A 24035-nucleotide genomic window follows, 5' to 3' on the forward strand; every position below is an offset into this window, starting at 1 on the left:
CAAGCCCCAGACTCAGGTCAATATACAAGTCAGATTTTACCCACAAATCACGCTGTTGCCAATCCTTTAGAATCTAAAATCTAAAGGTTTATTCATAAAAGGAAAAAGATACAGATGAGAGCTAGAATTGGTTAAATGGAATCAGGTACATACAGGAATGGCCAAGTTCTGGGTTCAGGCTTGCAGCAGTGATGCAATAAACTGCAGGTTCAAATCAAGTCTCTGGAATACATCCCCAGCTGGGATGGGTCATTCAGTCCTTTGTTCAGAGCTTCAGCTTGTAGCAAAGTCCCTCCAGAGGTAAGAAGCAGGATTGAAGACAAGATGGAGATGAGGCATCAGCCTTATATAGTCTTTTCCAGGTGTAAGAACCCCTCTTTGTTCCTACTGTGGAAAATTACAGCAACATGGAGTCTGGAGTCACATGGGCCAGTCCCTGGATACTTTGCTGAGGTACAAGGCGTATCTGCCTTCTCTCAATGGGTCCATTGTATAGCTGATGGTCCTTAATGGGCCATCAAGCAGGCTAGGCAGAGCTAACACCAGTTTGTCTGGGATGTCACCCAGCAGCATAGCATAAGTTTGCCATACAGACAGTATAGAGCCAATATTTATAACTTCAACTACAAAACTGATACACACATATAGACAGCATAATCATAACCAGTAAACCATAACCTTGTCCTAGACACCCCATTTGACCCCCTTTACACAAGATTTGGGTGCCACTACAGGACCTTGGTTGCAACAATGATCTATACGGTTCCAGTTTATGTCAATAACGTCACATCGTCCTAGCCACACTCCCCACTCAGCATTCAAAGACCACATTTAGAACAGTCCCAATTCGTCACACCGTGACCTCTCCCTGCCTGTGGGGTGGGGGATGTCCCGTGGGGATCCCCCTCACGCTCTCGCTGCCCCCCAGGAGCAGGAGGCCCTGCTGAAGGAGGGGTTCTGGGAGGAGGCCGGACGCCTGGGGAACCAGATCTGGCACCTGCAGCAGCAGAATGAGAAGATCCAGAAGCCGTCGTGGCTCCAATCGGCGCTGGGGGTGCTGACCGACGTGACCACACGTCAGGTACCCAAATTCATCGGCAAGGCCGCCGGGACCGTCACCAACTTCTTCCGGCGCCTGTTCTGATGGGGTCCCCAGCTGCCCACTCGCCTCTGTACCCCAGCGTCCGTTCACCTGCGGAACCCCCCGCCACAGGACGCTACACTGGCGAGCAGCTTTAAAAACGTCCAGCAAAGGCTCCCAACCTCCTTGCTTCCTGGCTGGGGCTGGCCCCCCACTGGCGGGGTCAGGAAGGAAAATCTCCCCCACAAGGCCGTGCAGGGAGGGAGACGTGCTACCTCAAGGTGCACAGGTGCCGTTGGAGAGGGATCCTGGGATGCATGGGCCCATTGGCCTGAGCTGTGGGCATGACCCAGGTGAAGTGGCCACCAGAACGTCACCCCCGGGGGGAGTGAAATGCTGCCCACACCTGGAGCTGAGGCAGCCTTCTGCCCCGGGTACCTCCCCAGCCCCAGGCCGAGGGGTGGGAGCTGGTGTGGGGGGAGGGTGCCTCTCTCCTTGCCTCGTAGCTGGTTGGCTTTAAACTCTGCAGTTAAATAAATGTCCCCACGAACCTCCCTTATAACGTGTCTGGGTCTCTTTGCTGCTCTCTGGGGACATGAATCGCCACCCCTGAACGAAACATGAGGGACGCCTGCGTGCTGGGATGAGCCGTGAACCTGCCTTGGCTGCCCTGAACTTCTTGCTGTCAAGGCAGGATCAGCGCGGTGAGAGTTTTAAGCTTCGGGATGTCTAGTAGTTACAGCAGGGGGGCTGGGAGCCAGGACTCCTGGGTTCTCTCCCTGGCTCTGAGAGGGAAGTGGGGTGTAGTGGTTAATGCGGGATGGGGTTGGGAGCCAGGACTCCTGGGTTCTCTCCGAGCTCTGGGAGGGGAGTGGGGTGCAGTGGTTAGAGCAGGGGGGCTGGGAGCCAGGAGTCCCGGGTTCTCCCCGGCTCTGGGAGGGGAGTGGGGTGCAGTGGTTAGTGTGGGAGGGGGTTGGGAGTAGACACCCACGCTGGGTGGCAGAGCTGGGAGGCGGAGGAGAGCCCGAGGCTGGGAGAGCAGGTGGCTGTTGGTTGGCTGAGGGGCATCGGCACATGGGCTCGTTCCCAGGTGCGGTGCCTCTTGTGCATCCCTGTTTGGATTCCCCAGCCGGGAACACCAGAGCCGCCCGGCCCGGCCCTTTCTCGCCGGGATGCCGATGCGGAGTGGGGTGATCTCGGGGCTCCCGGGGCCTGCAAGGGGCGTCCCGGCTGTTAGACATCTGCCTACATAACCCCAGGAAGTGGAAGTGGAAGCTGAGCCGTGCGCGCTGCCTGGTGGGGGCGTCTGTGGACAGTTCGCCAGTGACTCCAGTCTTGGTGCCCGGGGCAGCCGTGGTCTCTGCAGTGCCCTGGCTGCTGTGAGCCCCCCGGTGCAGCCTCCGCGGCCGGCCATCGGGGGCCTGCTCGTTACCGTGTCTGGAGTCTGGACCAGCTCGGGGCCCAAGGACACAGGGGTGGCCCCTGCCTGCCAGTGCCCTCAGTGGGGCTGGCACATTCCAGGAGCCGGGTACGGGCTTGTGGGCTGGGAGGAGGGTGCCTGCTGGGAGGCAAGGAGCCGTGCACCCTGGCCCACCATGTCCCAGGTCAGAGCTGGGGTTCCCGTCACCCCCGTGCTCTCCAGAATGCCCCCGCCCGGACCCGTCCAGCCCTTGACCAGCGGTGCCTGGGGAAGGGGACACAGCCACGCTATGCTCGGCTGACAGACATGGCCTGATGCCAGACCCGCCAGCACGCTGGGGCTCAGCTCTGCCCCCTAAGCAGAGAGCAGCAGGATTCTTTGCAGTGATGCCTTCCTGTGGGTGCACTCGGAACTGCTGTGCTGTGTGTCATGGCCCCTGTACTGCCAACAGCTGCCGCCATGTCTGGAAACGTGGCATGGCAAACATGGGGTTAAACATCCCCTGTATCAGGATAGAGACACAGGCCGCAAGGGCTCTGACCTGCTCCCCCTGCGCCTGCGGGATCATCCCCACCAGCTGGGTGGCTGCAGGCTCAGCCGGGGTCACCAGCTCGGAGAGGTTTGCAGTGATGCCGACTCTCGTGAGTCTCATGATAATTATCATTTCCCTTAAAGCCCCAGCTCCTGGAATCAGGTGGCTCTGGGATGTTTTCAGCCTTAAAGAAAAAGGACATTTCTAGCCCTCATGTCTGTGGAGAAAGCTTCAAAATGCTGGTGACAGATCCCAGCCCCTGCTGCTCTAACCCGCTAGACCCCACTCCCCTCCCAGAGCTGGGGAGAGAACCCAGGAGTCCTGGCTCCCAGCCCCCCTGCTCTAACCACCAGCCCCCACTCCCCTCCCAGAGCCAGGGAGAGAACCCAGGAGTCCTGGTTCCCAGCCCCCCCTGCTCTAACCCGCTAGACCCCACTGCCCTCCCAGAGCCGGGGAGAGAACCCAGGAACCTGGCTCCCAGCCTCACTTCCCCCTGCTCTAACCACTAGACCCCACTCCCAGAGCTGGGAGAGAACCCAGGAGTCCTGGCTCCCAGCCCCCTGCTCTAACCACCAGGCCCCACTCCCCTCCCCGAGCCAGGGAGAGAACCCAGGAGTCCCAGACCCGCCCCCCCCCCCGCTCTAACCACCTACCCCCACTCCCCTCCCAGAGCCGGGGAGAGAACCCAGGAGTCCTGGCTCCCAGCTCCCCTGCTCTAACCACCAGCCCCCTCTCCCCTCCCAGAGCTGGGAGAGAACCCAGGAGTCCTGGTTCCCAGCCTCACTTCCCCCTGCTCTAACCATCAACTCCCACTCCCCTCCCAGAGCCGGGGAGAGAATGCAGGAGTCCTGGCTACCAGCCCCCCCTGCTCTAACCATCAGTCCCCACTCCCCTCCCAGAGCTGGGGCAAGAACCCAGGAGTCCTGGCTCCCAGCCCCCCTGCTCTAACCACCAGCCCCCGCTCCCCTCCCAGAGCCAGGGAGAGAACCCAGGAGTCACACTGGTAAGGGCCTTACAGCCGCAGGCCGTGTGTTAGAAATAACAGAGGGGAAATGCCATGATGCTATTAACCCCTTTGCAAATGACTCTACGGTTGGGTAAATGAGCAGTAAGTGTGTGTGTTTTAGTAGCTGGTGCCTGGTGCTCATAATTATCTGCACAAAATACCTCATAATCCAGATGAAAAGAAGCGTTTTTACCACATTGTAACAATTGAAGGATGTGATTTCAAATGTCCAGTGCCTACGTTCAGATATAACCAATGGAAGGTAACATACACATTGTACTCCAATATAAAGCCTCTACCGATTGGAATGAATTTGACTGTTTTAAAAAGATTGCTTGCGCACCCCTATTGAAGGAACTATTGACGTGCTGCTAAAGAAGAAGCGTGCAGAATCAAGGTCCATTACTTCACCCATAAGCTTAAACAAGTGTTTAAGAGGGTTAGTAAAGATTTGAAACACAAATTGGGGAATCTTTGTTGGGTTGGTCTCCCATGGCATCAGGGATCTTAAACGTGGCCTTGCATCCAATCGTGGTGATCATCGGGATTCAGCTGGTTTGACCAGTAAGCATGGTGGCCTTGGCTTGCTGGGGAAGGAGAACTGTGCAGAAGGGACGACAGGTTGGTATTCAAAGTCCACAAATGTCATTCTTGGCCTTACCCAGGAGGCGAGCTCAGCAAATGCCAGTATTGGACTCCTGTGGTGACGATGGCTTTGGTAAAGTGTTATCAAGGTGGGGAGTGTAACGATAGGTCTGGACTTGACATGACCCACGGCCTTCTTGTGTCTGGACTTAGCATCACCTGCAGCCATCTTGTGTGCTCACCCGCCATGAGTTGGAAACAAAACTATAGAGTCAGGAGAATTCGGCCTTGATGTAGCAGACAGAGAGAAAACTATGAGCTGCAGCATTACGAACAGGGATAGATAGATATTCCCAAAGTCATGACAATGGGGAGAGAATGGACAAGCTCACCTTGAGTTCCTGCAGCTTCTTCTTGATAATAAAAAGTACGAGCTTTTGCTTTTGCAAGGGTATCCCACTAACGAAGCATAAAGATAAGTCGACCTTGAGAACTTTTTACTAACTCTGAAAAACACAAAAGCTAATGAGTAGGCAGTCTTAAGCAGGTGAACCCCTGTATAGAGAAAATGTGCATAGCTATACTTTGAGTAAAATAATTGTTTAAGACATAGATAAGAGAAATCCTTATTTTAACTATATAATGAGGGTCAGAAAACAGGCTTGTTGGAACTTAAAACCAGGATACAGTTCAAGACCAAAGCTGCTCTGGCCATCAGGAGACGTCTCTCTGTCTTTGTTGGGAGTGCAAAGCACAAAGATGCTTGGCATGTGTATTCTTTTGATTTGTTGCTAATTGTTAATAAATACTTGTACATGTTTAAGGATATTCACTGGAGGAAAAAAGTCCTTGCAGATCCATCCACGGGGAATGGGTGTTGCTCTGAGTCCACTGGAAATGGGTGTTAGCCCTGAGCACACGGAGGGTAAAGCTGGGTCCCTTATGCCTGGAGTACCTATGAGGATGGGTAGGGGTGGGAGCCCTATATTATACCCTGAGTACCCACGACGGAGGGTTAGGGGTGAAGTCATGTATTGGGCGGGTAACAGATTTGGTGAAGAATGCGGGCACGCTAAGGTCATTTGGACCGAATTGATCGAGTCTCACACAATGAATAATAAAAGAATACCCATGCCATTCTGCTAGCCAAGATTTGCCACCTAGTGGCAGAATGCCCACCCCAGACACCAAGGAAGGGGACCCGAGGGGTGGGGGCTAGCCGAGGAGCCCACCCTTCTTGGTAAATGGGTAGCAAAATGAGGTTTGTGCACATGTGGACAGGAGCCTTCCAGGAAAAGGAGGCACTTCAGTCTGCTTGTAAGGGATTTGAAGTATATTATAAAGGCAAGAAGCCAAAACCAGAGAAAGATATGATAAAGGCAGTGTGACAGGTTCGGTGACAGAGACCCCCTTGGGACTGTCACCTGACGTGTTGAAACTACCTCTGAGCCCGTTTTCCCTGCCAGCCTGGGACTCCAGAACCCTGCCTTGTTGAGCCAGACACGCTAGCCTGCAGCAACACGGGTCCTGTGAGACCCCAAGCCTTCACTCTTCCTGGCCTGACTCCCAGGAAGGTTTGCAAGTAAACAGAGCCATTTACAACCAATTGTCCTAGTTGATGGGAGCCATCAAGATTCTAAACCACCATTAATGATCCACACTTTTCATAATTAGAACAGGACTTCAGAGTTATACTTTATATTTCTAGTTTTAGATGCAAGACTGATACATTCATACAAATCGGATGACCACACTCCGTGATTATAAGCTTTGTAATGATACCTTACAAGAGACCTTCTGCATATTCCAGTTACATTATATTATGAATAATATGAAGCATATTCCAGTGACATCATATTCACACTTACAAACATATTTTTATAAAGCATAAAGCACTATGGACAGCTGCCAGGAATCTTTCAAGCTTGGTGTTGCTCCAGGAAAGGCAACTGGAGGCTTGCAAATTGAAGTTAGGGCTGGTTACAGATAATTTTGCACGACAGGCGTTAGAAGCAGACCATCTTCAAAGACAGGAGCTGTGACTTGGTAGCCGGGGAGTGGAGAAAAGAGTTTCAAAGTGGAAAACGGAGAGTGAGCAGCTTAAAGTCTAGGATTGATGTATTAACACATGGAGTTGCCCAGAAACAGTTAATTGCAGCAGAGAAAGGCAATCCTGCCATCCATCTGGCATGCAAAAAATAAAAATAAAAATCAACAGACACTGGGGGAATAAATTCAGGGTTTGCAAGAACAGGTAACGAGCCCCACTTTCCTCCCAGAGCCAGGATAACAACTAGGGGTGAGGGTTCCCAACTGTTTGAACCCAGAAAGCCCCACTCTTTGCTCAGAGCTAACTATCACCTTTTCGTCTTCCTTTCAGTTTGCTAAATTTCCTGCTGTTCGACCGTACTGTAAAATGACTTTGCAGGGTTAATCAGTTGCTTCTTACCCCACTTCCCCCCTCGCACTTTTGTTTTTCTGAGGTTTTAATGGGGTGTCCTTTGGATACCTATGTGGAAAGTTTTGGGGGTATTTTTTGACAAAGCATTCCAGAGGTTTGCTGTATTCCACTGACTTGTTAAAAGCAAAAGAGCCACAGGCAACCATGGAGGCAAATGTTTTTCTGCCTTTTTGACCAATGCTACGGTAAAGGACGCACCGAGCAAGACAGCTGTGTTGCAGGGATTGTACTTGGTGGCTTTACCAGCCAGATGTGCTGCCTTAAGCAAGAAGCCTAAGAATCGAGTCCGTGATGCTGTAGATAATAAACAGCAGCTGATAAACACGGCACTCCGAGGGAGCGAATGGCAGGTTTGAGATCACACAACCACGTTGCCAGTGTTTTCCCACATTTCCAAACCCACAGTGGTGGTAATCATTGAACCCACCATTAAAAACAGGCTTCAAATACAAACCAGGGGTGCAGGCTCACCTCCTCTCTGATGCTATTAAAAACTCCTAAAATATCCCTATTGTAATTGTTTTGAGGGCTCAGGGCCTTCAAAGGGCAGTGGCAAGATAAGCTCGGGAGTAAACGGCTCGATAGTATTCATCACTAGGTATTTTTTGGACAGGTTTCCATGCTCCATTTAGGGCTTATGTCCCGCCCTCCATCCCCATTTCCGCTGGTGTCGAGGTTGGGCGCCGTCGGCCATTTTGGGAAAAGGATTGATTATTTGTTATGTTTGAATGGGTTTATGTTTCTGTTGAATATGCTTGTGCTTTGATACATTGGGTTCTTGTTTCGAGAGAAAAGGTTGAAAGAATAGAGTGTGATTTTAGTGAGGACAATTTGAAGCAGCAGCAAAAATGGCATCTGGGAGCCAGTGGGTCAGAGAGAAGACGATTGCTTCTTCCCTCACTTGTTACCAGCTAGAGGTGAACGTTGTAAGGCTTGTAAAGGAATAAACCCTTTAAGAGACAAGCCTGTCTGATATCCCGTTCCTGCTTTTAGCCCTTTTGCACATGGTTCAATAAAAAGGGAGCCTGCAGACACATCCCAGGGTAAAACCGCAGAGAACCTGTTCATAAAAACAACGAGGGGTCCTTGGGGCACCTTAGAGACTGGCGGCCCAAGTACCTCGGTCCCGGCGCTACCCATCGGTCTAATGACCCTAAGAGGGCAGGATCGGGGGTTGAGGGGCGGAATCTTGGTAGAAGTGTGTGGGGGGCGGCATGAGGTCCCACCCCCTCCACGGCTCTGCCCCTGCTCCTCTTCTTCCCCCCGACACCCTGCCCCCTGACCAGGCCAGAAGCCAGAGCTGGGCTGTGGTTAGCCACCCAGGGAGCCCGAACTCCTGTGGTGAGTCCCAGGCCCCCCACCTGTCCTGGCCGATGCACCTGAGGGGGTGGGGACATGGGCTGGGGGCTGCTTTCATCGGGTGGCCCCTGGTTCGCCTGGCATGTGAACACTTCCCTGGTCCCGTTCGCTGCACCAGCCATGAGGTTCTAGACCTCGCTCACAGTCCCCCTTAGTCCCAGTTTAATCTCTCCCCATGCGGACGCGGGTCCAGCTCCTTCGCCATGTTTGGTGCCCGTCTTGGCCCCTTTTCCAATTCTAATTTGTCTTTTTGGAGCCGGGTCCCCAGAACTGCCCGCAGTGCTCACGGGGTGGGCGGCCCCTGGGCAGTGGCATTAGGAGCATGTCTGTCTGATTATCGCTCCCTCGCCTGCCCGTCTCTGCGGCCCGTTCGCTGTTCGGGCTGCTGCGGGTGGAGCGAATGTGTCAGAGAAATGTCCATGGTAGCGACTCACATACCGTGGCCGGGAGGGGGCAGGCGGGGGAGAGACGAGCTGGGTCTGGGTCTGGCTGCTCTAAACCCCGTGAATGCGCCAGTCAGATGGAAACCGAAGCAGCCGGAGCCGTTCCTGGCACCCGGCTGATTCCGGGAAAGCCGGTGGTGGGGGAGAGAGTCTTTCCAAGCTGGTGACCCCGGCTGACCCTCCCCTGATGAAACAAGAACTCACCATCCTTGGCCCCCTGGGATCCCAGTGCCCCCCCCAGCCCCCACTCCTGCAGCTCGGTGCCCCCTAGCACCGCATTGGGCCAGCACCGACCCTGGGGGGTGGGACCCTTCCCCTGTAGTGTGGGGCAGGGGCACTCGCGGGTTGAACTAGGGGATTTGCTGTCCCTGGAGTCCGTAACCCCCGATTCGGGGCTGGTCCAGGGGGCTGGGCGAGGGGCTGGGGGCTGTGCCGCGCAGGGGGTCAGACCGGATCCCGGGATCCCTGCACCGTCCCTGAATCTGAAGCAGTTAAACCGGCCCCAGCCGCGGCCCTTTCTGTTTCCATCTGACTCGTCCCGTTTCCAAACCAGCTGTGGGGAAAGCCCGGCTCTGAGCCGCACGGCCGGCTGGACAGACGGCGCGGGAGGGAGACCGAGCGGACACCGGGCGCGGCTGCCACCCTCACCCCGGGCAGGTGGGTCCCGGCTGCTCCCCTGTCCCCTGGGGCTCGGATCCACAGGGGCAGCTGGTCCGGGTCAGATGCCAGCTGTGGGCAGAGGGCACCGGGGCCGTAACCCGGGCGAGCAGCAAAGGGAGTGGCTGCTAACGTGGGGGCTGGGGGAGCCAGCGGGGTCACCCCGGGTTGGCACTGGGGGAGGGGGTGGAGAGCAGGGTCTGATCCGGCCGCTGTGCTGCAGGGGTGGGGGCTCGGTGGGGAGGGGGGGCGCTGGGATCCCAAGAGGCCAAGGACGGTGGGTTCCTGTTTCATCTGGAATTTCATTCCCCGAGGAGGGAAGATTTTCACTTTGGAGGGAGGAGATGGGGAAACTGAGGCAAGGGGGGGTCCGAGGCTGCAGCTGAGGTTGGACACGTCTCCCCACTCCCGGCGCACTGGGGCTCAGCTCTGCCCCCTAAGCAGGGGGGCAGCGGCAGGCTTTGCAGTGAGGCCTTCCCCTGGGTGCCCTCGGGCCGCTGTGCTGTGTGTCATGGCCCCTGTACTGCCAGCAGCTGCCTCTGCGCCCGGAAACCCGGCGTGGCAAGCCCGGGGTGAAGCACCCTCGGATGGAGACGCAGCCCCTGCGCCCCGCGGGACCGCCCCCCCAGCTGGGCGGCTGCAGGCTCCGCCGGGCCCCAGCTCCGAGAGACTCGCGCCCCCCCGGCCCCCGCCGGGTTTCCCGGAATCAGCCCCGTGCCGGGAAAGGCTCCGGCCGCTTTCGGTTTCCATCGGAGTCTGACACGTTCAGGGATCGGAGCTGCCGGACCCGGCTCGTCCCCCGCCCCGGGATGTGGGGCGGCAGCTGCAGGGCGGGGCTGGGCCACCTGTGCTGCGGGGGGGGGGGGTCACGATCCCCTGCTCTAACTCACCAAGCAACCCCCCCCCCAGCCAAAGAGAGAACCCAGGAGTCCCGCCCCGGCCGGAGGAGGAGCCGAGTGTCACGCAGCGGCTGAGCGGGGCTGGGCTCTGGGTGACTTCGCCTCTCATTTCCCAGACGGGCTGGGGCTGGTGACCGGGCAGGAGGGACGCTGGCCCCCGCGGAATTCAGCCGGCTCCCAGGCTGAGCGACCAGCCCCTGGTAAGAGACCCCCTGCGGGACACATCTGCCTTGCTGGCCCTGGGAAACGAACCCAGGAGTCCTGGCTCCCAGCCCCCCTGCTCTAACCACCAGCCCCCACTCCCCTCCCAGAGCCAGGGAGAGAACCCAGGAGTCCTGGCTCCCAGCCCCCCCTGCTCTAACCACCAGCCCCCACTCCCCTCCCAGAGCTGGGGAGAGAACCCAGGAGTCCTGGCGCCCAGCCCCCCCTCCCTGAGCTGTGTATGGAGCCTGTCAGGGCACGGAGCTCGCACCCGCTCATTAGGGAGTCCCCCAGGGAGGTCCTGGCAGGGCAAAGACCGGAGGACAGTTAAAGCAGCGGGCCAGGCTGGCACACATGGGGGTAGGGGGGCAGGGAACCCAGCCCCACTCCCCAGCTGTGTGAAACCCAACCGGATCAGGGCCCTGCGGGGTGTTGTCATCTCACTGCTGCTGGGGCAACGTGCTGTTTAGCCTGCTCCGGGGTCGCTCTGGCCTCGCTCCCAGGCTCCGGGATCCCCCCACCATACGGAAGAAGCACAAGGACTGCGAAGGGGCTTTTTGCCCACTAAAGCTTAAGCCCAAATATGTCTGTTAGTCTTCAACTCCTCGTTGTTTTGGTGGCTACAGATTCGCAGGGCTCCCAGTCCTGCCCTGCCCGCCTTTGTGGCTGCAAAGAAAACATTTCCAAATGTGATCTCTTCCAGACAGGGTTTTTTGCCTGAGTGTGCAGAGAGCCTGAGCCGAAAGCCCTGTGAGTGGCATGAACTGCCTTGTTTCTAGTGTTGGCACATTAACTCTGAAACCTAATGATGACACCGTGACCTATTTCACTGCTCATTCCAGTTATGGGTTGGCCCAGGCATAGCACCTGAGGTTGGAGCCATTTGTTGCTGGGGGGGGGGGATTTGGGAGAAACGCTCCCTTTGCGTGCGCCTTTGGGGCAGAGCGTCTTGGATACCAGCTGTTGACACCCTCCTGTCCTTCCTGCAGGGCTCTCTGCTGCTCCCTCTCTTTAGCCCGTAGCCATGGAGGGACCCGTGTGCCTGGTGGGGAACGGCGCTGATGGGGAGCTGGAGGTGAACCCCGAAGCGCTGGATATCCTGCACGGCGTGGCCCAGCCCGTGGTGGTGGTGGCCATCGTGGGGCTGTACCGCACCGGCAAGTCGTATCTCATGAACTCCTTGGCCGGGAAGCAGAGAGGTGAGAGCTTTCCCAGCCCCCTTCCCGTGGGCCCCGGGCTGGCGCCGGGAGCGAGGGGGCAGGCGTGCCCGGGCACTGGGTCTCTACCCCGTCTCCTCTCTCCCCAGGGTTCTCGCTGGGCTCCACGGTGCAGTCGCACACCAAGGGTATCTGGATGTGGTGCCTGCCCCACCCCCGCCGGCACGGCCACACCCTGGTGCTGCTGGACACTGAGGGGCTGGGCGACGTGGAGAAGGTGAGCGGGGGGTGGCGGGACGGGGCTGGAGAAAGGGGCCGTGCGGCCCTTGCCTGGGGAGCAGATTCAGAGACCCCAAGGCCAGAGGGACCCTGTGACCATCTAGCCTGGCCCCAGGGCCGGTCTAAGGGGTGGGTGGCTGGGTCCCGGCCTGGGGTACGATACTCAAGGGGGTGCCCTGCCGGGACCTCCCACCCACTGGCCTGCCAAGGGGCTAGGGGCAGCCAGGCAGGGGCGGCAGTGTCTGGAGGGGGTGGACGGACCAAGCTGCGGGGGGGCAGGTGGCGCAGCCAGGTGACTCCTCCCAACTGGGGGTGCCCCTCCTCCCCCGCTGCCCTGCTCCACTGCGCCCCCAAGCTCGGACCTGGAGCCTGGCGGGGGGCAGGTGCTGATGTGGGGGTGTCCCCCTCCCGCCCCATGTATCCAGTCTCAGCTGAGCTGAGGGGGAGCTCAGGGGGGCCTGTCTGTCCTATCACCTCTGGCCAGGGATGCCAACTGCAGAAAATTATTTTTATGGACGGTACAGAAAAAAATGACGGACGACCCCATCTTTTTACGGAAACATTCTCCCGTAATAGAAAGAGCCAGTGACGGCCTCTCTGTGACTTACCGGCGGGGAGCCTGTGGGAGGCTGCTGGGCCTGGCCCGCTGTACCCCGACCCCCAACTCCCCCCCAGCCGTGGGGAGCCCGGCAGGGGGGTGCTGTTCGCCCGCCGCCTGCCCGCCCAAAGTTGCTGCTGAGCCGGTGCTAGTGACTCCGAAGAAGTGTTCAAAGCCGGCGGCAGCGAAGAACAGCCCTCCCCTCCCCCGCCAGGAGAATTCCCTCCCACCCCGGGAATTGTGGACTCTCTGGGGCTGCCCCACAGCACGACCTCGCCCTGGGGCCAAAGGGGGGTGCTCCTCAGCCCACTGCAGAGCCGGTGGGTGTTTGTTAATATCGAAATGTGTTTATGGATTTACGGACAGGCCCGATTTTCGCTCTGTCTCACGGACCGTCCGTGAATTGACTGACGGTCGGCAGCCCAGGGAGCCCCTTGATTCCAACACTGCCGGGGACGGAGAATCCCGCGGGCCCTGGGCCGGCTGCTCCAGGGTCCATTCCCCTCCCTGCTCAAAACCGGCGCCCGATTCCCAGGCTGAATTTGCCGCACTTCACCTCCCGTCCGCTGGCTCACACCCCTTCCCCTCTGCTCGACGCCCCGAGCAAATCTCTGCTCCCCACGGCCGGCCGGCCGGACAGACGGGGATCGTGGTGCCTTGGAGCCTGCACTGGGCCCAGCTGAACAGTGGGAGTCCTGGCCTGGCTCGCTGTGGGGCAAGGTTTCGAACCTCGAATCGTCCTCGGGGCTCTGCTCCAGCCCCTCCCCAATGTATCACCAGCCGGCAGGGATGGCTGGGCCCAGATTGGGCACACATCCAGCGTGTCGCCTTCAGGCCAAGCCCAGAGGGGAGATCCCCTCCCTGATCCCACTGGAGGGCCCCTGTTTGGGCAGCCCAGGCCGGTGCGCTCGGCCCCGGAGCAGCCCCCCCCGGCCCTGTGCTGGGCACCCGGGCTCGTGTTTCAGATCCAACCCCCCTTCGCTGCCCAGGGCGACACCAAGAACGACGTGTGGATCTTCGCGCTGGCCGTGCTTCTCAGCAGCACCCTGGTCTACAACAGCAAAGGGACCATCGACCAGTACGCCATGGAGCAGCTGCAGTATCCTTGCCTGGGGGGTATGGGGCTGGGGGCTCCGGGAGTGGCCCTTGGGGGATGTGGGGCTGGGATCCCCCCCATTCAGTCCCACGCTGGGTGGTAGCACCCAGGCCTGGCCCCAGTTTGAGTCCTCAGCCCCCGGCCCAGCTTCGTGTCGGAGCTGACGGAGCACATCAAGGTGAAGGCGCAGGGAGGGGACGACACGGAGGAGGACACCGAGTTCGTCCGCTTCTTCCCCAGCTTTGTCTGGGCCGTGCGGGATTTCACGCTGGAGCTGAGGATCGAGGGGCAGCTGGTGACGGAGGATCAGTACCTGGAGCACGCGCTGGCCCTGAGGAAAGGTGAGCTGGGGTCTGCTGTGTGCGGGAGGGGCCCATCACCCCTGGTATCCTGCCTCCTCCCTGCCCCCGAGATCAGGCCCATGGGCCCATCTACCCTGGCGTCCCGGCCCCTTCTCACCGAGGCCGAGGAGCCCAGTGCGCTGCACAAACAGAACAAAGATACAGGCCCTGCCCCAATGAGCCGACGGTGTAAGAGACACGCGGTGGGGATAGACAGATGTGGGGGCGCCAGGGGAGACGATAGGGCGACGTGATCAGAACGGCCCTTCTCGGCCCTCGCATGAACGTTCCTTGGCCAGGTCCAAATGAAACCCAAGAGCGAGGAGTGCGATTCCTAGGAACCCTAACCCTCTCCCCTAACCCTAATTCTAAGTGGCCTAATCCCAACTCGCTCTGTCCTACCCATGTGAACCAAAACACCAACTCTAGGTGCCTACCCATAAGAATCCTAACCCTGACTCCAAGTGGCTTAACCATAGAAACCCTAAATCTAGGGCGGGGGGCCCTACTCACAAGTACCCTAACTGCAGTGACCTACCTATAGCATCCCTGACCCTAAAGCAGGGAGCCCTACCCAATAGGAACCCAAATCCTAACTCCAAGTTCTCTACTCATGGGAAATCTAACCCGAACTCTCAGTGGCATAACCCATAGGAACCGTAACCCTTGGGCAGGAATCCGTACCCATAGGAACCGTAAGTGTCGGGCAGGGAGCCCTACCCATAGGAACCCTAATCCTAAGAGGCATAACCCATACAAACCCTAACCCTAGGGAAGGGAGCCCCATTCATAGGAACCCTCGTTCTAACCCTAAGTGGCATAACCCATAGGAACCTTAACCCTAACTCCACATGGCCTACCCCCAGGAAGCCTCCTCCCAACTCGACATATCCTACCCACGCAAACCCAAACCCTAACTCTATGTTGTCTACCGCCGAGCTCTGCCATACCGCTGGATAACGCGCAGGTCTCTGCGTCTCCCGAGCGCCAGGCGCCCCCAACCCCCAAAGCTCCCGCACAGCGGTTGGGAGAGGTGTGTAGTCACGGCCGACCAGCTGGGTTTGGTGAAACCTGCAGAGTAAGGTGCCAGTTCGCAGGTTCTGGTTGGGGTTGTTGACTTGTTCTGTTGGGGGGAAAATAAATAATAAAAAAATCCAAAACATTGGATTTTGTTTCTTTTGGTTTTAAATAACGTTTGGTTCCAAAATCTCCATTTGATTTGATTCCACGTCCCAACTCCAAACGTGTTTAAAAAAGGCCGGGATGAAAACACCACGTTTCCTTTGGCCCCAAAGTAGGTTTTTTTCCAGCTTTTCATTTGCCAAAACTTCTCATTTTCCACCTGACCTAAGCCTGAAATTTTCCCCTGACATTTGGAAGCTGCCAACGACCCCAAACTCCGTTATTGGCGCAGTGCTGGGTGTAACCTCCTGCTTCTCCTTGGCTCTCCAGGCAACAACAAGAAGGTGATGGACTATAACCTGCCGCGTCAGTGCATCCGCAACTTCTTCCCCACCCGCAAGTGCTTCGTGTTTGTCCAGCCGACATCGCGGCAGGAGATGGGCCATCTGGATTCGCTACCCACCAGTGCCCTGGACCCGCTGTTCCTGGACCAGACCCGCCGGTTCTGTGACTACGTCTTCCAGTGCTCCCACGTCAAGACGGTCAAAGGAGGGATTCCGGTCAATGGGCGAAGTACGTCAGCCCCGCGGCTGCTCTGTGGAGACGCAGGCCGGTGGCTTTGCCGGCCGATCTGCCCTCTTTGGCCGAGAGAAACCCAGCCCCGAGGAGGGAGGAATTTCCCCTGCATGCAGGGGGCTATTTTCAGAGAGCATTTAGCAGGTGTTGGAGAATTGAACCATCTGTGACACTGGGAGACCCCAGGGGTCCTTGGTCCCTCTCCCTTTGTCCTGTCTGGTGGCCTCCTTCTTGCCCAACACCAGGGGTGAAAGCAGAACCCTGCAAGCAGGAGCTGTTAGCCCTGGAGCTAGAGAGACGAGGGGCCCCTAGCGGGGCTGTGACCGCTTGGATCCCCTGGGGATGGGCATGGGAGGGCACCGGTAACACACTCTGCCGTGGGTCGCACCTGGCCTGTAGCAGGGATGGAAACTGGGGCCTCTCCTGCATTCAGGGATCCTTGAGCCGCTCGGCTTCATATTCGGCCAGATGCCGACACTCAGCCGCCTTGGCAAGCTGCCAGTTAAACGGCCCCGACCCGGTCCCAGCTCTGCCGAGCCCTGCTGACTGCTGAGACGGTGCTGGCGTAATCCGCCGGTGGGTGGGCATGACGGGTGCCCGTCGCCCAGGCTGACCTGCTGTGGAGAGGAGCTCGTTCCAGGCCCGGCTACGGAGCCCTGGCTCTGCTCAGAGGATGCTTGTTCTGAGCTCTTGTGGTTCGAATCCCAGATAAGCCCCGTGGGACTGGGGTCTGCGACCAGAATAACCTCTGTTCCCCGGGGGTGGGCGCAGAGGAGAATCTGGGACACACTCCCCAGCGGAGTCCCTGGGGTGCCAGGTGCTGTACAAATGTACAGTCCCCTCCCCCCAGCTCTTACCCCTCCCCCTTCCCTCACCCAGGGTTCGGCTCCTTAGTGCAGAGCTACGTGGGCACCATCCGCAGCGGGCGGGTGCCCTGCCTGGACAACGCGGTGACCGCCATGGCCTCCATCGAGAACGAGGCGGCCCTCAGGGAGGCGCTGGCTCACTACGAGGCCGGGATGGGGGGGCTGCGGCTGCCGGCGGAGCTGGCCGAGCTCTCGGCGGCGCACGGGACACACGAGGCGGACGCCCTGCGGCTCTTCATGCAGCGCTCCTTCAAGGACGAGGAGCAGGAGTTCCAGAAGCAGCTGGTGGTAGGTGGGGGCGTCCCGGGCCGGGCCCAGTGGCAAGGGGAGCGTTGTGGGGATGGATCTGCACTGCGGGGGGCCCGCTGGGCACCAGTGGTGGGTCAGGGCCTCTTTGTGCCCTGCGCTGTACGGATACCCAACCGAAACCTGGTCCCTGCTCCAGGGACTGTCCAATCCCCAGGTGACCGATTGGCCAATGGACCATTGGCTCCCCCAATCCTCCGATTGGCCAATGAATCTGTGACCCTCCCTCTGATTGGCCAGTGGACCATTGGCCCCCTGTTCCCCCCGATTGGCCAATGACCCTTTGACCCGCTGATCCCCCGACTGCCCAGTGACCCACACTCGGGCGCAGGCGTCAGCCAGGGGAGGCGGGGGGCACCGGAATCCAGCCCCAGCCGTAGCTCTGCGATGGGGTTTCTCCCTTTCCGTGCCCAGGCCGGGATCACGGAGCGATACGCAGACGTCCTCGCAGAAAACGAGGCCGTTTCGGAGCAGACCTGCCGCGCCCTGCTGGAGGAGCTCTCGGCCGCCATGCAGCAGAAACTCAGCGCCGGGCTTTACTCCCAGCCCGGCGGGTACCAGGCCTACGACAGGGACCAGACCCAGGTGGTGGAGAATTACCGGGCCAAGCCCAACAAAGGGGTCAAGGTGAGTGTCTGAAATTAGCCCCCCCCCCCCCCCCCCCGTCTTGGCCTGGCAGCTACAACAGTGACTGCAGCTCCGGGAGAAGGAGCCGGATTCCGCTCCGGCTTGTACCTCCCCAGCAGAGCTGGTGCCTAAACCCCCGCGGCTGAGTCAGGCTTCCCCGCTTCGCTGAGGACAAAGCAGAGGGGCGACGGCAGGGAAAGGCCAGGGGGGAACCGGGGTCTGATCAGTGACAGATTTAGAGTTTGTGGGGCCCTGTGCTCAGCTTCATTTTTTGGGGGGCCCCTGTGGGGGGGGAACATTGTGTCTTATCTCCCTCCCCCCCCCGTTTTTCATTTTTTTTTCTCCATTCTCCTCCTGGGGCTCAGGGTTGGGGGTGCAGGGGTTGGGAGGGAGTTAGGGGGCAGAAGCAGGCTGGGGGTGGGGGTCTGGGAGGGAGTTAGGGTGCGGGATGGGGCAGGGGATTGGGGTAAATGTTGTACTTAAAGTACTGCACAGGATCTTTTCAGGGGGAATAAGGCAAAACGCCACATTTATTAGTAATACATGTATTCATTAACACTGTATCATATGCATATAATATATTACACTTACACTCACACACACACACAAACCCATTCCGTCTTGTTGTTACCAATTAGTTGCTCCCCTTAACTTCACTGGCCAGGTGAGTTAGATGGGGGAGGGGTGGAGCCGGGCTTCTGCCGATCCGGATCGATGCTCCCATGTTGACAAGACGAGACCCGGGGTCCTCTGCAAGACACCTCACTTTTATAGCAGCTTTCCTCTTATGCAAATCTAGACCAGATTCAAACTCTGTGTCTGTGTCCATTGGTCCTTTGTGCTGCTTTCTTTTGAGTGTTGTCCCAATGCTGCAAAGAGGGTGTTTCCAAAAGAAGGTGCTTGCTTCTAACCCCCGAGGACGTCAGTATGTCTGCTTGTCTTTAATGAGCCCACTTGACACGCTTTATTGTCCTTGGGTTTGGCTCCCAGCCCCTCTCCAACAGTTGAGGCTGTCTGGAGGTGCTGCCTTCCATGCCTTGCTCATCCACACCTCATTCATTCAACAGGGCAATTGATTAAGAGTGGTGGGGGGGGGGGGAGAGCTCTTGTTCTACTGCTAGCAAACAGAATTCTTCTATCTTATTCTATCCTTAGGGGCTATAATATTATACCAAGGGCAATGCAAAGTTTCTAAATGAGGCTTTGATACAAAGTCCCATGAAAACAGAGGTCACACGTGGGTAGACCCACCACAAGGTTATATGAAGAGGCACAATGTAAAGTCATATGAAAATTATCAGAGATTTATCTACATGCAGAGCGCTTACCTGGGGCAGTTCCAGTTTGGTGCTGGGGGTGCAGGTGGCTCCGTGCGCCCCCGCAGCTCCCATTGGCTGCGATTCTCGGAGCCGCCTCCCCCCGCCAGGCAGGGCCACCTGGAATGCGGGGGCTTTGGGGGCTGCAGCCCAGGGCACAGCCGGCGACCAGAGAGAAGCATCAGTTTCCTGCTTCTCTCCGGCCGGCTGTGCGGCCGCCCCATGCTCCTCCTGAGTTCTCCGGCCGCATTTGCGGCGCTCCTGCCGCCCGCACCGCCCGCCTGCTCCCCTGAGTCTGCGGCTGAGTCTCCCTCCCTGCTCCCCTGCCCCCCACAGCTTCTCCCCCACAGCCCCCCTTCCGCCGGTGCTGAGCTGCCCAAGTGCCCGGCCCGGGGGCCCCACACCAGGGCACTGTGTATTTCATGGTAAATTGTGACCTGCAGTCACTGTGGCCCATGGTGATGAACTCCGATCCCACGTGGGGAGTTGGAAAGGTCTCCCTTGGTCACGGAGCAGGAAGGCGCCGGGGGCAAATTCCCCCCAGGATCCCGGCCCACTCTGCCTGGGCCCAGTCCAAATCTTTCCATTGGCTGCGATGGGCTTTGGTTCCGGCCCTGTATGAACAGAGATCAGGCCCTGGGTGAAACGACACCACATGTGTCATAATGTCATCAATTCTCAGCCCACGAGGGGCCCCTGTGATCAGTGGGTCCGACCTCCTGCACAGCACCGGGCGTAGGACGTCCCTGAAGTGATTCCTGTTTGAACGAGAGCAGATCTCGTAGAGAAACACCCACATTCCCCCGTGGGTGACAGCGTTTGCCTTGCGGGCCGGCAGCTCCTCTCGACCCGGTCGCTTGCTTTCTAGCCCGGGGGTCTGGCGCACTGTGGGGAAGCCCCCTCCAAAGCGTCGATTTTCCAGCCCCGAGGGGATGAGGCAGCAGAGAGGTGGGATCAGCCCCTGTGCTGCAGCTCAGTTCCCATCTCCCCACCCCTGACTCCGGCCCCTGTGAGCCTCCGTCTTCATGGGGGGAACATTTTGCCCCGAGGCGGAAAAACGTCCCCTGTGAGGCCTGCTCCCCTGAGAAAGGAGGGAGCTCATTAGCATATTGATTGGAGCTCATGAATAATCCAGCGCTTGGCCATCTCTGGTCCCAGGCGGAGGAGGCTCTGGAGCAGTTCCTGGCCGGTAAGAAGGCCGAGGCGGAGGCCGTGCTGAAGGCCGACAACCTGCTGACGGAGGCGGAGAAGCACGTGGCCGGTGAGCTCCTGCAAACGAGCTGCTGCCCCCGGTTTCTGTTGCTGCAGCGCCTGGCGCCGCGGGGCCCTGGGCCAGGACTAGGGCTCGTGGGTGCTACGGCCATGCAGACGGCAAATAATACCAGGGTCACGCTGCAGAGTGTCTGTCGGCCAAACTCTTTGCACCCACCAGGTGCTCCCTGCATCCCCCACCCCCCCCAGCAAACTCCCCGGGTGCCCCCTCCCAGCCCCCTTTATTTTAGAGACTCCCTGCAACCCCCTGCCCCTCCTCCCATGCCAGGTGCTCTGAATGCCCCTCTCTGCCCCCCATGCCAGTGGCTCTGTGTGTCCCCATCCAAACTGCCCTTTGAGCCGTGGTTAGGTAGGTCCCATGCTGAGATGCTGGTGTCAGGGGCTGGCTGCCTAGTTACCCGCCCCATCTCATGCCAACCGAGTCGGGGGTGCGGGTTTGCGTGGTACCCGGGGGCTGCTCCAGGCGGTTGGGGGAGGGGCTGTGCCTCTATTTCCCCCTTTCTTCCCCCCCAAAGAGGAGAAGCAGAAGGCTGAGATGCTGGAGCAGCAGCGGAAGGCGGCGGAGGAGAAGCGGCTGCAGACGGAGCAGCTGATGAAGGACCAGGAGCGCAGCCACCAGGAGAACGTGAAGCAGCTGGAGGCCAAGGTGGTGGAGGAGCTGGCCAGTGCCCGGCGGGAGGCGGAGCGAGCGATGGAGAGCAAGCTGAGGGAGCAGGAGGCCATGATGCAGAAGGGCTTCGCGGAGAAAGCCAGGCTGATGGAGGACGAGATCTCGGGCCTCCGGCGGGAGATCAACTCCACCAGCAAGACCGAGTTTCTGACAAACCTTTTCGGCGCCATTGGGGAGGGGCTGAGAGCCATCGCCAGCGTGTCCGATTTTCTGACATCCAGGCGCCAGCGGGGGAAGGGGACGAGTAACCCGAGTAAAACCCAGAGACGAAAGTAGCCGGGCCCCTGTGGGGTCCCCCCCGGCGGCAGGTCCCACAAACGCTGCTTCTCTGCACTAAGCTTCTGCTGACTAGTTCCTGCGATCTGTCAGATCCCCCAGCTACTAACACAGGGCCCGGAGCTGTCTGCAAAAGGAAATCACAGGACGCCTGGGTTCTGTCCCCAGCTCCGGGAGGGGAGCAGGGTCTAGTGGTCAGAGCGGGTGGGCTGGAGCCAGGACATCTGGGTTCTGTGCCCACCTCCTGCATTGTAATTCTGTGTAACTCTGTGCTGGGCACATCACTGTTCTGTGCCTCAGTTTCCCCTCTGTGAAATGGGGACCTTGCCTCTGGGTGGGGAGGACGAAGTGTTTGTTAGGTGCTGAGCGGATGGTGCTATCTACACACACAGTGTTAACACAGGGATCTCCAGCGACCGGCTCCGATTTCCCTGCATGCCCCTATGGCCGTGTAAATGCAACCCCACTCCCAGGGCCCTATCCCTGCCGGCGCTGTAACAGGGCTGCCGGGTGTCTAGGGAGAGGCAGCTGTGGGGATGTCTCCTTTCCCTGGCACAGCATGCTGAGAGCTGGGTCATTATCCCCCCGTCTGTAACGGAAGGGGCCGGCAGGTGGCTACAAACTCCCCAACGCCTGCATCTCCCTGCGCCGGGAGACGCTGCCCCCTGCAGCCCGGGTAGGAATTAAACAGGTTTTCATGAGCTTGGAGCAGCCCTGTCCCCGTGTCTTTATTAATGACATCTCTCACTCTCCCTCCACCTGCAAATCTGAGAAAAGAGAGCTGGAGGGGCTATTTTCCTTCTCCAATGGAACCACGCAGCTGTCCCATGAGGCTTTGCAGCATTAGATCCCCCTTGGACATAGACAGATATCGATATGGAGAAGATTCTAGAATCAGAGGCTAAATGGAAGGAGCAATTAAGCCCCCTCATGGAGTGAGATTGCCAGAAATTAGAGAAGCCACTGTCCAAGGCACTGGGCCACAGGCGAGGCTAGAGCAAAAATTAAAGGCAGGTAGTTTCCCTGGTTGCAAAGGCAATGGCTGAGATTTCAGGCTGATGTGTCCGTGGGTGTTTAGAGTAGAAGATCTAGGAGAAAGGGAAAAAAGCAATGGCGAACTAGCGTGACCCCAAGCGGGAAGCAAAGGGACAGCTTCTTGGGCACAGATCCGGCTGGAGAGAGACGCTGGGGATGTCTGAGCAAGGAAACTGCCCACTATTGTACGTCTCCATGGCGGTCCGGGCACCAGGCCTGGGTGGGCGTTCGTTGTAAAGACACAGGATCGCACCCAAGGACAGACCTGACTCGTAGCTTCATTTTCTCCTCCTGGAAACATCCTGCAAAGCCCCAACTATCAGCAAACCCCACGGGCCCAGAAGGGCAGCAGCAGCTTTCTGAACGGCAGCCGGGCAGGCTCTGGGGTCCTGCAAAGATCCAGCGCTGGGCGCGTGTTCCCGCGGCTAATCACCCGCCTGGTTAAATATATTGGTCTTATTTCCAGCTGGAACGTGTCTGGCTTTAACCCCAGCCGGCAGTTCTTGTCCTGCCTTTCTCCACCCGCTCCCAGGCAGGGACTCCGCGGGGGCGTCAGACGGCAGGACGCCCACTCCTGAGCGGGGGCGGAGCTGGGCGGGGCGGAGTCTGGGCATTTAACTCCAACTGCTTTGACCAGAACACCCCGAATGTGCACCAGGGGCTCTGTCTGCAGAGCCGGGCGCGGGCACTGCCGAGCCCGCCGAGAAATCCGCTTTTAACTGGACGCTCTGCACGGCTGAGGGGTGTGTGTGTGTGTGTGTGTGTGTGTGTGTGTGTGTGTGTGTGTGTGTGTGTCCCTGCCGTCCCCCCGAGCTCTGCGTGTGTGCATCTACCGGCACAATGAAATAACAGCATCCATTGTGGTGTTCGCAAGTTGTCGATTCACTCCAGCTGCTGGCCTGCGGGCGGCCGGGGGCGTCTCTGACCCCTCTCCCCTTGAGACACTGGGGCTGATTTTCAGACTCGACAGGCGCTGTGGGGGCTCAGCCCCACCCCCTAAACCAGGCCGAGGGGGCAAATTGCCAAAGGGCTTTAGGCACCTAGTGGGATGCTCAGCCCGGCCTGAGGTGGTTGGGGCCAAACGCCCCTTGATCTCGCTGGCCGTGCCGGGGCAGGCCCGGCCCAGGCAGTTCGTACCGCGCTGTGTTAGCTCCCTGGACAGCACACGCCATTCGCACTCAGGGTCCGTCTACACTGGGACGGCAGCTGTGGGGCAGACCCACGCCAGCTCTGAGGTAGCTTACGCAGTTAAAAATAGCTGGGAATCTGCCATTGCGCCAGCACCGTGGCCTTTATTATAAGTAATCAGGGGCCTGAGGCTCGGGGACCAGGCGCGGGGCACGTCCGGCAGCACCTCCGGGCGGCGGGCGCGGGGCACGTCCGGCAGCGCCTCCGGGCGGCGGGCGCGGGGCACGTCCGGCAGCGCCTCCGGGCGGCGGGCGCGGGGCAGGTCCGGCAGCACCTCCGGGCGGCGGGTGCGGGGCACGTCCGGCAGCGCCTCCGGGCGGCGGGCGCAGGGCAGGCCCGGCCAGTCATCGCGGGCACCTTGTGCTGCGGTGGTTTCCCAGTCATGGGCTAGGCTGGAGGCGTCTGGCCTCCCCAGGGGCTGGGGCCCTACTGAGCTCTGAGGGCGAGCCTTTATACTTCCGGGTCGCTGCCTGACCCTCTGAGGGGCGGGCTCAGAGCTCCCTAGCTCCGCCCACTCCGGCCTCCGGACGGGCTCTTCCCTCTCCGGGGCGGCGGGGAGCCACACCGCCTCACTACACTCCCGATCCCAAAGGATCAAGCCCCAGACCCAGGTCAATATGCAAATCAGATCTTACCCACAAATCACGCTGTTGCCAATCCTTTAGA

The 24035-nt window shown here is 58.9% G+C and overlaps 2 protein-coding genes across 6 annotated transcripts in view; both read left to right on the plus strand.

Moving 5' to 3' along the window:
* Positions 1-24035, plus strand: part of LOC101939816 (guanylate-binding protein 1-like) — a 74615-nt gene that overhangs the window by 24422 nt on the left and 26158 nt on the right. For 2 of the 5 annotated variants that reach the window (XM_065573938.1, XM_065573944.1), the window contains one exon: positions 929-1637. The exons of the other annotated variants lie outside the window; for them this stretch is intronic. In XM_065573938.1, coding sequence (XP_065430010.1) covers positions 929-1144 — 216 coding nt within the window. In that variant the 3' untranslated portion in view covers positions 1145-1637. Of the gene's footprint in view, positions 1-928; positions 1638-24035 lie in introns of those variants that run through there. 5 annotated transcript variants of the gene reach the window in all.
* Positions 10299-22646, plus strand: LOC101935434 (guanylate-binding protein 1). Its single transcript, XM_008176354.4, has 10 exons — positions 10299-10643; positions 11634-11843; positions 11951-12078; positions 13668-13777; positions 13922-14115; positions 15568-15810; positions 16693-16967; positions 17400-17612; positions 20087-20189; positions 20716-22646. The coding sequence occupies exons 2-10, from the start codon at positions 11669-11671 to the stop codon at positions 21144-21146; spliced, it is 1872 nt and encodes a 623-aa protein (XP_008174576.2). The 5' UTR covers positions 10299-10643; positions 11634-11668; the 3' UTR covers positions 21147-22646.

This window comes from Chrysemys picta, chromosome 20 (genome assembly GCF_011386835.1).
Source record: "Chrysemys picta bellii isolate R12L10 chromosome 20, ASM1138683v2, whole genome shotgun sequence".
NCBI lineage: Eukaryota > Metazoa > Chordata > Testudines > Emydidae > Chrysemys > Chrysemys picta.

What these genes read in the sequence shown, in the direction of transcription:
- LOC101935434 (XM_008176354.4), top strand. Translation starts at nt 11,669, where the DNA reads ATGGAGGGACCCGTGTGCCTGGTGGGGAACGGCGCTGATGGGGAGCTG. An exon ending in GGCTGGGCGACGTGGAGAAG is followed by an intron (nt 12,079 to 13,667) that starts GTGAGCGGGGGG and finishes TTCGCTGCCCAG; the next exon opens with GGCGACACCAAGAACGACGT. An exon ending in GGCGGAGAAGCACGTGGCCG is followed by an intron (nt 20,190 to 20,715) that starts GTGAGCTCCTGC and finishes TCCCCCCCAAAG; the next exon opens with AGGAGAAGCAGAAGGCTGAG.